This window comes from Berghia stephanieae, chromosome 9 (genome assembly GCF_034508935.2).
Source record: "Berghia stephanieae isolate SIO BIC M18660-M18661 chromosome 9, UCSD_Bste_1.3, whole genome shotgun sequence".
Classification (NCBI taxonomy): Eukaryota; Metazoa; Mollusca; class Gastropoda; order Nudibranchia; family Aeolidiidae; genus Berghia; species Berghia stephanieae.
Window position 1 is genome coordinate 24,017,892 of NC_088368.1, and position 16,742 is coordinate 24,034,633.

Genomic DNA, 16,742 nt, shown 5'->3' on the forward strand with positions numbered 1-16,742 from the left:
CTTGTTAACTATTGCTGTTGGTTTGGAATTCATTGTAACGCGCTTTGAGTGCTTTCAGTAAACACTGAGCTGTTTGAAAGTTCTGTCGATTTTTTTTGCCTTCTTGCTTTTTCTTGTTTTATTATATTATATTGCACTTGTCTACTTTATCACCCTTCTATTTTTCCTGTATGCGCTGCTTGGTTCTGCCTTTGGCTCGGTATCCCTCGTACAGCTCTCTAAGAGCATGGCGTATACATTGAAGTGTATGAAAGACACATTATTGAAAATAATTTTTCTCCTCTCCTTTTTCTCCCTATTATGTTCCCTGTAAGAATTACTTATTATTTGTGTCAGTGCACGACATAGTCAGAAGTTGAAAATGTTGGATTTGCATTTTTTTTCATTTTCTGAAAGAATATGCTTCCCAGAGCATTTTAATCTTTATTTGAAGTAAATCGGGACATTTTAAAAATGAAGTTATGGTCAGATGTATGGAAAAGGTATCCAGCAATTTTTCTCAAATTTCATACTTTTCTACTTGATTAGCTGTAAAAAAAATATTTAGAAGTGAAATTAACGTTAGATATTTTCCTAAGATGTACAAAAAGGGTTGGTTTAATTATTCATGACAAGAACTCATTTCTGATAAAAAAATTCACCTTCTAACTAAACTTGGCAATATCTCAGTTCAAACCTTTACACCATCCGACTGATTATGTCATTCACTGTTACATTTTACGGATTCGTGCTTACATTGATGATCATATTTTTACGTTTCCTAGGATGACGAGGGAAGTAAACGAAAGTTATTGGCCGTGTTCAAACAGATGGAAAAGATGGGGTATGACACGGAGGAGATCTGGGCCAAGATAGAACGCCTAGTCGCCAAGACTCTGATAGCAGTGGCTGGGGAACTCAAGGTGGAGCAGCAAGCGGCTATTCCTCCCGGGAAACCTGGACCCACGTGTTTTCAGGTAATTGTGATCAATCATAATTTCACTCCGTTATTTTGTTCCAATGAACTAACTCACATTCTCTCACCGTACTCAGGTGTAAAATGAGTACATACATGGTTGTTGACAGCTTTGTCTCTGTCGGAGAAAAAAAAATTGTAATATCGCCTAACATGCGTCATATCTTGTTCTACATGTTACGTGTTGCTGTATGGCAGGGACTCTTTGTAAGGCGGGTTGAGAACGTTTAGTAGATATTGCGCTATATAAAAGCTCAGTTATTAATTGAACAGTACAGAATGATGAGATTTTCTTAATGAAGTTCGACCCTCTCCTTTTTCTTCTTTAAGTACCAAGTCTGTGCCAGACATCGGTGATCATGGTACGCCATTCATCTCTCCGATCAGATAACCTCAGAAAACTAATATTACTCTTCTCTGTTCTGTCACCCAGCTGTTCAAACTATCCAAATATGTTTTTCTTGGTCTACCTTTACCTCCTATCTTTCCTGTGATGGCACGCTGTTCAATAAATTTATGTCGATTTAGGTGCCCTAAAAATTGCATTTGTCTTTTCTTATTGTACGAATTAGTAACCTGTTAGTTTCAGCTTGCTCTGATACTTCTTCATTAGTTTTCTTCTCTGTCCATGAAATTCTTAACACCTTCGAAGAAACCATCTTGCCAACTACATATAAGTAAACTGGGTGGGGTCCTTTGTCTTTGAGCTCCCCTGGTAATAAGCAGGTTACTTGCTATGTCTTCTATATTCTTATATCTGTTTTCCGAGTTGTTTTCTGTGTTTGTCTTGGAGTGAGGTTGATTAGTTTTTGTTATGGCCCTTGCCGGAGGCTTCAGCTGAGGGGTAAGCAGTCAAACGTTTTGTTTTAGTTTTAGGAGATGTTATCTTTTCCTTGTAAACCTATCATCGCTCCGTTATGTATTGTTAGTTATGTATTCTGTTTTGGATATATTCTGTAATCTTTTGAGTATATTCATCTAAATGGGATCCTGTGCTTATTTCTAAATGAGACTTTTAGGTGATCTCAATTTAAGTACAATGATAGTGTATTCATAGAATCTACATCTGTTCCTTTTTGAACCAAATCCCCTGTCTTACTTTTTCTTGGGTGCTTTATTTTTTTATATATTCTGTAAACCTTTGAGTGTATTCCTCTAAGTGGGACCCTGTGCTTTTGTCTAAACGAGACTTTTATGTGATCTCATTTTAAGTACATTGATGGTGTATTCTTATAATCTACAGCTGTTCCTTCTTGAACCAATTCCCCTATCTTACTCTTTACTGGGTGTTAGAATCTAGAATTTCTTGACTATTCAGTTTTTTTTCTTCTTTTTACCGGAGCTGATATTATGACCTAATTGTGTTGCAAGTAAAATCCACCCACAATTCATGGAAATTCATTCTAAACTCCCCTCGTACAGATTCTTGGATTCGACATTCTCTTGGTGAAAAACCTTGACCCCGTATTGTTGGAGGTCAATGCCAACCCGAGTCTTTCAATAACCGAGGAGCACGAGTCTGCCACTGGTGGTATCGAATACATGATATCGGCCAAGGACGAGGACGTCAAGAGGAAACTCATCCGCGATACTCTCATCATGGTAGCTCCGAAAAACAAGTACACTAGAAAACGGTGAGATTTACATTTATTTACCGTTTATTGCTATATTTAGACTGTATTCTATCTCAATCTGTACGTTAGAATCTAAAAAAAAACAACAACATATATTCATGACATATAAATTACTACTTTTTGAGTTTTTTTCAATGTAAGAAATTGTATGTATTCTCCAGCCAAAGGTATAGAAATTAACCCCAGGTTTCATGCTTATATCCATAAATTCAACCTGGTTCATCCCGACTTAATAACGCTTTGACAAGGTGTGTCATTTGTGGCATCGTGGCTCAGATGTACGGTCTTTGGTTCGTATTTTTTTTTCACTTAAAATTGATATTTATATTGTAAAGTGCCCAGAGCTTGTGTTTTACACGAGAATGAGCGCTATATAGATGTGTATTATTATTATTATTATTATTATTATTATTATTATTATTATTATTATTATTATTATTATTATTATTATTATTATTACCCGAAGGGTACCGAGTTCGATCACCGGCTGCTGCGCTGTGTGGCCTTGATCAAGTCACCTCGCCCTAGCTCACTTTGCGGCACTGCTCTGCGGCCAACGCCTGGGTTATTCAAGTGTTCCCTTGGAATAGACCATAAAGAAAAATTTCTCCATAGGGATGAATCAAGGGAATTTTATTAGTTATTTATTTTTAAATAAATATCACCCAAAGTCAATTTGATATAACCTATTAATGCTGAAGGGGATCTGATGCCAAACTTTGAATGTTTTGTAAAAAAATAAATAAAAAATAAATAATCATAATTACAAAATGTGATCCATTGTCTAAATACGATATCACGTCCGGGTAAACTAGTTGCCAAAAATTGATTTTAAAGATTTTAAAGTAAAAATGACAAGAAATGTGAAGTCTTTGATGTTGGCACTTTTAGCTGCATCTTTTGTCTTCCGTGAAGCTTATAAAAATAAGCCAAGTTTTATATTTTTGATTATAAAATCAGTTTTTAACAACTAAATCACCCCGACTTACTACCGATAATAGGCAGGAGAGGGGGGGGGGGGTGTACTTATTTGAAAATCTGATAACCCAAATTGTTTTGGGCTCATGGAGATACTCTCAAACCAAAGTAAAATATTCTCTATTACAACAATGTTAAACGAGGCCATAATGCATCCGGTTATCAGACCTGCAAATATGTTCACGTATGTGGCAGGTCATAAAAAACATAATCTGAGCTTTTTTAAGTTTGAAAATAATACCAGATATTCGCCCCAATAAAGACATGCGAATTTTGTTTCAAATTCCTTAATTTGGACTTAAAATATATTTTAAACGTTGGGTTTACATACAGTGAGACAACGTGTACTTATTTGAATGTATGATAACCCTAATTGCCATGGTCTCATTTTTGAAATGGAATATTCCCATACCAACACGTAATATTGTTCATTACAACAATGTGAAATCAAGCCCATAAGTGTATTTGGTTATCAGACCTGCAAATATATGCGCGAACCTCGCCTGAGAAAATACTGGACTCGACTTTTGTTTCACAAATTTGTTGAAGACGGCTTTGTCACCTGGTTGTATGACGGCTTGTCACCTTTAGGATACTGGGTTCGATTCCCGTTGTCGATGGTACTAAGTTGAGTCCTTAAAAATGCATTTATTCACATTTTTTATATGGCATTCGGGTGTAAAATGGGTATCTGGCTGGTAACATTGTTGTCTATGTCGCAAAATAGCGCTGAACAGGCCTCATGTCTCGTCCGTCATGTTCAGTGTTGCTTTTGGCTTCGGATTTCCTTGTAGAGCGCTTTTAGTAAATTTAATGGGTATGGCTCTATCTGGACGCTCACGTTTTGATATAGTAGTAGTGGTGGTGGTGGTGGTGGTAGTAGTAGTAGTAGTAGTAGTAGTAGTAGTAGTAGTAGTAGTAGTAGTAGTAGTAGTAGTAGTAGTAGTAGTAGTAGTAGTAGTAGTAGTAGTAGTAGTAGTAGTAGTAGTAGAAGTAGTAGTAGTAGTATAGTAGTAGTAGTAGTAGTAGTAGTAGTAGTAGTAGTAGTAGTAGTAGTAGTTAGTAGTAGTAGTATAGTAGTAGTAGTAGTAGTATAGTAGTAGTAGTAGTAGTAGTAGTAGTAGTAGTAGTAGTAGTAGTAGTAGTAGTAGTAGAAGTAGTAGTAGTAGTAGTAGTAGTAGTAGTAGTAGTAGTAGTAGTAGTAGTAGTAGCAGTTGTAGTAGTAGTAGTAATAGTAGTAGAAGTAGTAGATGTAGGCATCGATTGTCTTATCAATTTGATTGGGTATTTTTACAGACGTAATTACCGACGGAGAAGACGCCATCGCAATTATAACAGCAACAATGAGGAAGAAGACATGGAAGTTGACGGTAGCAACACATCAAACCCTCATCATCGTCATCATCATCGACGACGGGAAAGAGACATTTCCATAAAATACATGGACGCCGACGACGACCGCATGGACGATAGTTCGTCGAAAAGAAACAAGTCCATTTTCGACGAAGGGCCCCGAAAATTCGTTCGCAATGAAACGTGCAGGGTGTTTATAGAAGGCGAGGGGGAAGTTTTGTTCACGGAGCAAGGCCCGTCAAATCCTAAATATTTCAGCAACTATAAAGAAACGGAAGAAGGAGGTGAAAATACTAACGCCGACGATAAAGACAATGCAACGAACAATGGCAACAACAGCAACAGCAATAACCAGACGGGAAACATAAGCGACAGACTTCCGTCCGTCTTCTTGAAGTCCGGTGACCGTCCAGCGGACATCATCATGGAGGACGACGAGGACGAGGACACGAACAAACCCCCTCGACCCATACCCTTTGACCTTTCCCTTCTAGAATCTTCCGACGAGGACGACGAGGAAGAAGAGTCGTGTCTGAAGGAAATCTCCTCAGTATACTCCGAAAAGTTCAAGAGTCAGAGGATTGTGGAGAGACTCTCAGATATTTTCATCGCGTGCCTTGGGGTCAAAGGTTGTTTACGACTGGGCCCAACTATGTTTCGACTTTTTGCTAGGTAAGTAAACTATTTTTTGGCCTGTCGGGGAAAAGCACGGATTGGAGGATAATTAATTTTTCATGGTTAATTACTCTTCCTGAATTTTCTTTTTCTGATATTAAAGGCGCTTTCCAAATACTGATTTCCACTATCACAATCAGTTCATTTTTTTTTATATGCCTGAAGATGGCAACTCACAGAACCAGCCAACTGATAACACTGGCGATAACTTTTTGCCTGAAGCGCACAACTCCAGTTTGCATCTTTTCCGTGCTTTTTCAAGACAGACACATCTTTGACTTATTGCTAGTCCAGTCAAACACTAGATAAATAGAATACAGAATACATAAAAATAGATAAATGTTAACATTTATATTATACAGCGTATTTCCGCGGATGCTCAATGAGCTTTAAAATAAACTGATTAACCATTTTTCAGAAAAAAAAATGAGAGGAGCAAACACATTTGATGTAACAAGAAGTGAAAATTTAATGAAGTGCCAGTAGACAATATAGAATAGAAACCAGGAGCGACTGATTCCGCACTATCAGCCTAGCTATGAGAGTGGGTGGGCTCTATAATCCTCACCACCATCCACTCCCCATAAAAAAACTAGCTTCAAACGCAGTGTCTATCTTGAGTTCCTACTCCTACTCTAACACGAGGCCAGGCGGAGAGTGCCTGCTTACCAGTCGAGTCTGGCGCTAGTTTCTCATCACCACAAAGCTTTTATTCTTTATTTATTTCCACCCGTACCTCACTAATTATATACTCGCTATTTTAGCGTTCTGGCCCTTGTGTCGTTGTAATTCCGATCGAGTTTCCAGTCGCGCATGCAATTGGGACCAATTCAAAATTTCAAAAGCATAAATATGCACAAATCCTTTAATTATTTCCTCATTGATATCGGGACTTTTTGTGTAAAGGGTCAATTTATATTTTTAAAAACCCAGTCTTCAGCTGTAGTGCACTGCCCCACAGTGAGCAATAGAGAATAAGTGTCCTGCTTCAGGCGAATAGCAGACAGCTTTTGATTTAACTCTCTCCTTATCAGCCATTTTCAGGATTTTCCCCAAAACTTCACACCCAACTAACACAAAAATATATATTTTTATCGCTCAAACACAATAGCAGTAAGTTTTTGCGATAAATAATTTTTGAAGCAAAACATGCTCTACTACAAACTGTTCATTTTATTTAAATTTTATGATGTACAAAAGAAATTTGAATAAGAAAAATGTTGGTCGTATCGTAACGAATGTGACGATTTTCCTATAGTTGGTAAGGAGATGGTTAAACCGACGTGTCGCAGGTCTAATAACCCAAATTGTTATGGAAATACTCTCAAACCAAACACAAAATATTATCTATTACAACAATGTTAAACCAAGCCCATAATAGTGTTCGCTGTCAGACCTACAAATATATGCACGTAGATTTAAACAGAATAGAATGTAAGTAGAGTATATTTTAAGATAGTTCATAGCAGTAATAATAATAATTTTAAAAAACATAAAGAAAACAAATCTAAAGTTTTTTGTAATTTTTGATAATTTTCGTATTCAATTTTATAAGGGTTAAAAATATACAACTTTTGAAATTTTAAAAATGTTGCTTCTTCTCTCTTTTTTCCCCCACCAGAAAGTGCCGCTTAAACCGGAAGGGTATTACAAACGCCGCCATTGATATTTTGTACATTGACATGCAGCGGAAGTGGGAGTACATGAATCCAGACAGGACTTCCGGTAAGTAACAACGAGATCTTATGTATTCAAAATGGTGGCAGGTCATCCCAATCAGGCATTATGTCGGGGTGACCTTGTTACTGAAAATACTGTGTAAATGTGACCCGCCGTTTCTAAACGGTATTATGTCGGATTGAATCGGGCCTCTAAAAGCAAATTTAGAATATAAAATATTAACAGATGCGAATTTTGACCTTTGGCAAAGTAAGAAATTATATTATTATCTATTCTCCACTATATAACGAAGATAGATTAACCTAAAGTTTTAAAGTTGTGGCTGGCTATAAATTAAATTCCCTGCTCCGAGTTGTGAGGATATGTTGAATTGTGGTATGACGCTTGCTTTTGGATCGGAAGATCCTGGGTCGAGCCTTGCACGGGGCGCATGGTTGAGTCCTGAGAAGTCTCTTGACTCACATTCTCCCACTGTGCTTATTTGCAAATTGAGTACCTGGCCGTTAGAAGCGTTGTCACTGTCCTAAAAGAAGGTAGTATCGCACAAAAGGCGTCATCATGTCACGTCCTGCATGTTAAGTGTTGACGTTGGCTAGGGACCCCCTGTAAAGCGCCTTGAACACGTTCAGTAGAAATTGTTCTAAATAAAAGCTCAAGTTTTTTTTTTGCCCGACATAGTATTGTCTTGATACGATGGGTCACATAGAGTCCACCAGAAAAAAATTGATTCTTTTTCCAAAGAACAAGATGATCAGGTTAATTGCTTTATCATGTTTCTAGTCGATAACTTAACATACATAATTTTGGTTATCACGGTGACAATATTAAATTCATAACAAAAGTTGAGAAAAAATACCTGACAAAACTCCAACTTTATTTTTTTTAAAAGTAGGACCAAAGTCTTGTGACCAATGACAAGAAATCAAATTTAAATATCCACAACCTCTTTCCACCCTCACTCCCACACCCTCAGATCTACTTATAGTAATAGATTTGTATAAAAAAGAGATTATCAAAGAGCGTCTTTTTCAGGCACCATTAAAGAATCTTAATTTCTTTTAATCAGGTAACTGCCGCACCCTGGAAAAAAATACAACAAAACAAACTTGTATTTTTAAAATATGACCAGAAAAACTCGTCCTTCAAATATCGACTAACTGACCCTAATCTTGGCTAAAGATCTCAAATCTGGGACTTCGCGAAAGTCACAGGTTTGAGAATTTTTTTTGCCAAGATGAGGGTCTTTTAGATCGATCAATATTTGAAGGACGAGTTTGATGGCAAAATTTTTAAATACGAGTTTTTCCAGAGTACGGTTAATGTCGGATATTTGTGGTGCCAAAGTTGTGACAAAGCAATAAATTGCTTCTTTTATCCACTGAACTGGCGGCGTTATTATGTGTGTGCATGTATCAATACGCCAAACTGCATCGTTCAATAGAGATACATAATAATGCTCACGACGCATCTTGAATTTTATTTTTAAAAATCTATTGTCACGGTAAACGTCATAAACTCTCATTTCGTCTGATTGGAATATGTAATAATGAATTAAGTGTCTTTATCGTTAAAAATAAGAGATGTTAAGGCCCCTCTTTGGAATACACTACACCACCATCCCATGCGAGTGTTTTCTGTGTGTATGTATGTGTGTGTGTGTGTGTTTTAAGCACTGAGTATACAACCACCCTGAGTGAGTAGTTTCCCCACCAATTTACACAACTAACATTAACACGCCAGAGAGATAGGGAATTTAATGTATAACTGAATCGAAGATAATCGAATATGACAGCTGGCCAAAGGATTTTTGACCCCCCCCCCCAAAAAAAAAAAACAAAAAAAAAAAACAAAAAAAAAAACAAACAAAAAAAACAAACAAAAGCAAACAAAAAAATCAAAGATAATATTTCACATGGAAACCGCTCAAATGCTTTTCTTCAATCAACAACAACAAAAATAATTACAATGTTGGGAGAACACGGGTTTTGAGATACGTGTACATATTTGTAGTTCTAATAACCAAACGCAATTCTGGCTTCTATTCAACATTGTTGTAATGGACAACTTTTTGCGTTGGTTTGAGATTACCACCTTTACAACAATAGGCCCATAATTTTTAGTTAGACTTGTATGTCGGTTTTGAGACCTAAACGTTTTGTGATGGGTAATTTGTTATTTTTTTTTGAAACGGTTAAATTCATTTTTGTTCGGTACTCCGTTAAAAATTTGTTTAATGGTTAATATTTAATGACAATGGGCCTAAATGTAATTTGCTCACTTTGTGAGGGATTTGTGGTCGTCTTGAAGCATGGCACTCGGCACGTGAGGTCCTTGTTCGATGCTCTATATGAGTGGTGCATAATTGAGTCATTAAAGAGCGCTCTTTGCTCACATTCCCTCACTGCATAAAAGTGTAAACTGAGTACCTTATCGCAAACATGGTTCTGTTTGTCAAAAATAAGTTGTAAATGCTCGTTGCCGGTGTCAAGTCCTGTCTTCTCCTACTACAGCTTGACTTTTCTCTCTCTATGTAAGAAACCATACATAAAACCACCCGTGGATTATTTCTTTTTTTTTGTTTTGGTTAATTCCTTGCTTATTTTTTCGGAGACTGATACGTTTTTAATTTAAGATTATCATAGCAAAAGCTATTAGTGATTGAAAACTTCAAATGTGAATTGGACTCAGAATCTTAGTCTGCCCGAATCTGCGAAATTCAATCAAACATATCTCAAGTTTATGAAAGACGTTTTAGGGAAAAATGACTGTCTCCCATCAATGTCCTATATATATTTTGAAGAAGATTACAATATTATAATGGAATACTCACTTCAATTTAATTTGCGAAGACAGACGATGTGAACGTTTTGGATTTTCCCTTTATTTGGCCGGAAGATTTGCCTTAACAACGTCATTCTCTCATCTACCATTCGTCTTTAGTGCTTCAGTTGAGAAAGTGGAAACCTGAAACATCTACATCATCTATCTTTGTAAATCAAATTGAATCCTCTGTTCCATTTTGTCATTGTCTTTGAGTTCTTCGATCTTTACATCATATTATGTTTTTGGATTCTCTAGCAATGGGTTTTGAACTTTGTTTTTCTTTCATGAGTGTTCAAAGATATAATATTATACTCTTTTAGAAATGAATTACAATTCGTTCACATAATATCATGATTGTTGAAATATTATTACTTCAATATTGTTGTTGAATGTCTTTTTTTTTTTGGCTGCATACGGCAAATAATACAAATCCAAGAAAAACCTGGTCATTTTGGTTTAAAAGATTTAGATCTCTGTGATTTATCAGGCTCATGAGTTACATATTTATTGCAGATAAGAAAAACATACGTTTATATCTTGATTTGGCTTATTGAATGTTTCAAACCATCTCCTCCAAAAAGTAAAGGGAAATTAATAATGCAGCATGTTTATCTTCTGAGCCATTAGGGCCCATGATGGTGCGGGAATTTACTCAAAACTCTGTTGCGTTAAATGGACTGACAGGTACCTACTTGCCAACCTTTGGACATGATGTGGTCTATTGAACGTACCGTTCTGCCAGATCTAAAAGACCATTGTGCGGCTATGTGGTCTAGTGGTATGACACTCGCTTTTGGATCGGAAGATCCTGGGTTCGAGCCTCGTGCTCGGCACATAGTTGAATCCTTGGAAAAGGCTCTTTACTCACATTCTCTCACCGTACTCAGGTGTAAAATGAGTACCTGGCCGTTAACAGCGTTGTCTTTGTCCGAAAAATTGTATTATATCGCCTAACAGGCTTCATGTCCCGTCCTACATGTTAAATGTTGCTGTTGACCAGGGACCCCTTGTAAAGCGCTTTGAGCACATTTAGTGGATATTGCGCTTATAAAAGCTCTTTTTTCTTTTTTTTACCCAATCACTGGCGCACGGGCGGGGAATTCAGAAAAGACAATCTCACCTGCTTATGCGATCGGTAATTGTAGGGCAAGTTCTCTGCCAATGAGCTACCAGTACTCTAGCAGAAAATGAATAAAAAACCCTTCAAGAATTATTGAACAAATCATATCTTTAAGAGAAGATTTTGCTTTGGTATCGTTTCTGCGGAGATTGTGATTATCTTATGGTCTGTATATTTTATGTATATTTTCTCTCTGGTAAAATAGGATGACATTTGCTTTGTTCCTCCTCTATTAATTAATGCCCATCACTCCTCGTAGAGCATACGCCGATGAACACAACACGCCATCGTCCTTATGGCTTTATTTCTACTTAAAGATCTGAAAGTGTGTATAAAAAGCAGTGCCAGAACGCCATCGTCCTTATGGTTTGAGTCCTATTTAAAGATATGAATAAGTGTGTATGAAACAGTGCCAGCACATTATCATCATTATCCTAGACTGTCTTTTTTCAGTTCTATTCTTGTCGCTCCTATAATATAGTTTATATCTGCATAAAGGTTTAAGTCTTCATATTTTTATTGGTCTTCCTCCGGCTTTATTCATATCACACATTGATTCAGACATCTTTGCTGTACCTAAACACTTCCTCAATTCCACTTAACGTTTTCATCGAATGCTTTTTAAAAACTTGAAAACGGTTGCATGTATTTCTTCCTGCGTCACATTCTAAATTGTAATTAATATAATATCATAAAATGATAGGAAACACGAATTTATACTGCGACATTCACGTCTTCTATTTAAAATGACCATCTTTTTCTTGGAAAATCGGTAAATTATGTACCTACCACCGTATTGATATACGATTGCTATTCTTGTCACATCATATGATATCATTATATACTCGTATATTATCAAGAAGTCCTTCACGTTAATGAAAATGGTAATATATTTTTTAAATTCTCAAATATTGAATAGAATCGTGAAAGTAGGTTATGCGAAATATGCTCATTTTCGTTTTTATTAAGTATGAAAAAAGATGTAGGTACTCATATCTATTGCCAATTCTAAAGCAGAAGTTAAAATCTGAAATATCGAGCCTTAAACTAAAAATATTGGATTAACTTTGTTTAAAAAAAATATATTTGGTGAATGCAAATTTCTACAAAGAAGCGATGTGCATAGGTCAAAGCGTCACAACCGCGTTATTGTTTTTAGTTGTTGGCTGAAAGGAAATTAGATATTAATAACTAATGAAAAAAGAGGCTGCATCTGTTGACGTGATATTATGAATTAACACAATTATTATATACATCAGCCTCGGTAAATAACACAGTGCGTTAACTCTCTCCTTACCAGCCATTTTCAAGATTTGTCCCAAAACTTCACACCCAACTAACACAAAATCTAGCTTATTTTATCATTCAGACATAATAGCACTACAATTCTTGCGATTCATAATTTGTTTAGCAAAACATGTTCTACAACTCAATATTCATTTTCTTTAAATTTTATGAGGTACAAGAGACATTTGAGTAAGAAGGTTGGTTGTATCGTAACGAATGTAGTTGGTAAGGAGAGGGTCAAAAATAGGGGTTGGTCCGAAAGATTTCTAGCTGAAATAATGTTTGAAACCGAAACGTTCTTTGACAAGCATTTTGTTTTATTTTATCTAAAGATTCGATGTTTTTAATGGAGGACGAGATACTCGAGTGGATAAGGCTTTATACACTTACATTCAGAGAACTCCGGGTCCAATCCAAGTTCTCACCATCTCGTTTTTTTTCCCCGAGCAAGGAGTTTGGCATGTAATGCTCATTTACGGTGTTGCCTTACAGCGGTTACCTTGGTCATCTTGGCCTGTCTCGAAATTGACCCAAAAGAAGATCTTTTTTTTCTCTCTGAGGATGGATATAATTTTTTTCATTCATCAATTCATTTACCTATTTATGTTTATTTATCATTTATTTATATATTTTTTGGAAAAAAAATATGTTTACACTGAGACAAATTCTGCCAATTAATTCATTAGCATTCAATATTAGTGCTTACCCCTCCTCCACAAACCTCCCAAACCCACATCATCTCTGCAGGCCTGTCATTCCTAGCGTTTCTCTCGGCATGCATCCGGCTGGCAGATACCTCGTTTTTCGGAAAGACCAAATCGGAAAAGATCGTCAACTTCACGGACCACTGCTCAAGGAGCCTAAAACTTCACTCCATCCTGGACGAAGAGGCGGAAGCGAGGAACCGAGAGAGAGGCTCGAGTCAGTCGAGGGATCATCAGTTGCCGGACATTTTCGGAAATGATGCGGATAAAGAGGATGTGGTGATTTGGTCGTCGAAGATGCCCGTCCAGGAGATGCAGAGAATGAAGATTAACAACGACTGGCCCGAGCTTCTGAACGAGACTTTTGACGACCGATCCTTTTCAGCGCCTCACAGAAAACACAAAAATGTTTTTCACATGTTGCAAAGTATAAAGAAGATATAATATATATTATATATATATAATATATATATATATATATATATATATATATATATATATATATATATTATATATGATGTTTGACCGATATCGAGAATTATATTGAGCCGAGAGCCAAAAAGAAACCGCCCCCCCCCACCCCCAAAGTAAAAAATCTTTAAAAAGTCTACATGTCTTAAATTTAAAAAGTCTTTTCCAGAGGTCAATAAATTACCGATTTCGGTGAAAAATCATGTTCTAACTCAGTATTCTCATAATCTAGGAAAATTTATGAATACTAAAAATAGTAAAACAAAATGGATTATTAAAACATAATCATTTTTTTTTTGAGTGCTCCACATTATCAATCGGATGTCACTATCTATCTACTTGACTTTTATTTTAATAATTATAGATATGAAAGATGGCGTGATTTATAATAGCAGATTATCACATAATGCTATGTTACAATAGATTTATACACTACAAGATGTTCAACAAACATATTTTTAGAATAAAAAGATCATACATTTTTTAAAAAGCAAATAATTCTGAAGCCAAAGTTGTGTCAATGTAATTAATTTCTTCGTGTCTTTAGCTTAAAATGGCCGCGCTCTTGCGTGATTGACGTAGGTAATTTATGACTCATAATCATAATGTTGTCTGAAAGGCCCCTAATATGTCAAAGTTTTCAAAAAGTCACGAAACTTAAACCTTGCTTTTACAATAAGAAAGATATAAATATCTAAAGAGCAATCCTTGAATAACGCACTGGTTAGATTGTTGTATATAATTGTGGGAACTATAATCGGTTAATTAGAAAATATTTATCCTAAAACTACGCAAAAATATTTATTGTTTTAATTATTTAACTGTCGTACACTGGAAAGACATATTTAAAATGTTGGCCAGAAAACTCGGGGTTCTTCAAATATCGATGGATTTAAATGGCCCTCATCATGGAAACTAGTCTCAAACCTGAAATCTCGCGAGGTCCCATGTTTGAGAGGTTTATAAAAAAAAAATCCAAGATGAGGGTCATTTAAATCGATTGATATTTGAAGGACGAGTTTTTTTCTGGCCAAATTTTGAAATATGTGTTTTTCCTTAGTTGTGCAGTTTCTAGTTAAATTGTTAAAATGGTGTTGTCATACATTAGGTTTCATTTTAAATATGTTTATGTTAGAGAGATACGCATCTTATTTTAACAGGCATTTTAACCTGCACTTTTTATTTACTATAACTTAAATTTGTTTACAACGCACGTTTATTTATTTATATATAGATCACGTGAACAACTTTATACGCACTGTTGTAAAACTGGTTTATTATTGTATATTTATTACATTTGTTGTTTTATATAGACTACTACTCTTTTTATAAAGCGTTCATTTGGAAAAAAAGAAAAGAACACAAATGTGTATTAATGAAAAGTACATTATTTATTTTTATGAGGATATTATTCTATAAATACATTTTAATTTTGTTTCTTATTTATTTATGTGTTTATTTATTTATTTATTTATGTATTTATTTATTTATTTATTTATTTTTAGATCACTTGAACAACTTTATACGCACCGTTGTAAAACTGGTATTATTATTGTATATTTATTACATTTGTTGTTTAATAAACTGCTCTTTATAAGCTGTCATTAAAAAAAAAAACAAAAAAAAACAAAAAAAAAACAAACAAAAAAACAACACCAATGTGTATTTATGAAAAGTACATTATTATTTTTATGAGGACATTAGACGTCTATTTTATAATGCCCTTTATTATTTTGTTTTTTATTTGTTTATGTTAAAGTGTATTTATTAATTCCTTTTTTTGTTTTTGCATGTTTTTATATTTTCTTTTATCAACCAACTGTGATAATGTTAAAAAAGTGCCATAAAGTGGTAAAGTAGATATTTTTTGTTAACAAATTTCTACCGAAGTGAACTTTCAACTCTTGTTTAGAATGGATTTAAAGATCACATTTACTATTTCATATTATGTAAGAAGAATGTTAAGTGGAGGAAAGATAATGATATAAAACATATTCGTTCTCATCTATCTAATATTATTTAGTGTTCTATTTTCTCCTACTTCTATCTGTCGTCCTATTATTATTTTCTTATTGTTTTTCTTCCCTTCTCATAATTATCTATTCTTTCTTCTTCTCATATTCCTCGCCCCACCCCCTTCCTTATTTTTTTCATCTCTTCCTTTCTAATCACAATCAATATCTTTCCCTTATGCTCTTTCTACTCCACGAATGACCTCATAATTCTTCTATTTTTGTCTACACCAAACCCCTCCTTTTTCTTCGTTCTCCTCCATCTCCTACTCATCCCTCCTATCCTCCTCCTCTTCATCATCATCATCATCATCATCATCATCATCATCATCATCATCATCATCATCCCTTTTCACTTCCATGTTCTTTACTTTCTTTTCCACTTCCTCTCATCTCTACTTCGTTTATACCTTTCCTTTCTCGTTCAGAACTATTTCCTTGGAGAACAAAATAAATGAAATGTAAATCTTGTTGATCAAACAATGTATTCATCATTCAAAGCGGCTCAAAATGGATCTAAAAGCATTTTAGCTATGTTATAGCTAGGAATGGCATAATCAGTCGGATGGTGAAAAAGGTTTGATTTGAGATATTGCCAAGTTTATTTAGAAGGTCAATTTTCATCAAACATGAGATCTTGTCATAAATAATTCATTCAACCCTTTTTATCAAAGCTTAATTTCACTTCGAAATATTTTTACAGCTAGTGTAGTCAAGTTGAAGAAGTATGAAATTTGAGAAAAGTTGCTGGATACCCTTCTTATAATCTCATGAAAAAATCACCCGATTTACTTCAAATAAAGATTAAAATGCTCTGGGGAGCATATTCTTTCAGAAAATGCAAAAAAACGCAAATCCAAAATTTTCACCTTCCGACTGATTATACACATATTTGTATAATTCTAGCTATTATTACAATTTTACATCTGTGACCCACCATCTCAAAACGGTATTATGTCGGGATAAGCTACGGACTGGAAACATAATCTATAAATAGAACGAAGTTGACGTCACGCAGGTCATTGTTATTGTTTTAGCCATCCGTGTTTA

The 16,742-nt window shown here is 35.1% G+C and overlaps 1 protein-coding gene across 2 annotated transcripts in view; it reads left to right on the forward strand.

Annotated features, from left to right (window-relative positions):
• The window catches only part of LOC144979901 (tubulin polyglutamylase TTLL11-like), a 68,158-nt gene that overhangs the window by 40,180 nt on the left and 11,236 nt on the right, over window positions 1–16,742 (forward strand). The window contains exons 7-11 of one of the 2 annotated variants that reach the window (XM_078927163.1): window positions 765–956; window positions 2,378–2,589; window positions 4,864–5,592; window positions 7,217–7,320; window positions 13,253–13,653. In XM_078927163.1, coding sequence (XP_078783289.1) covers window positions 765–956; window positions 2,378–2,589; window positions 4,864–5,592; window positions 7,217–7,320; window positions 13,253–13,653 — 1,638 coding nt within the window. Of the gene's footprint in view, window positions 1–764; window positions 957–2,377; window positions 2,590–4,863; window positions 5,593–7,216; window positions 7,321–13,252; window positions 13,654–16,742 lie in introns of those variants that run through there. The other variant, XM_078927164.1, reaches the window with a different exon arrangement.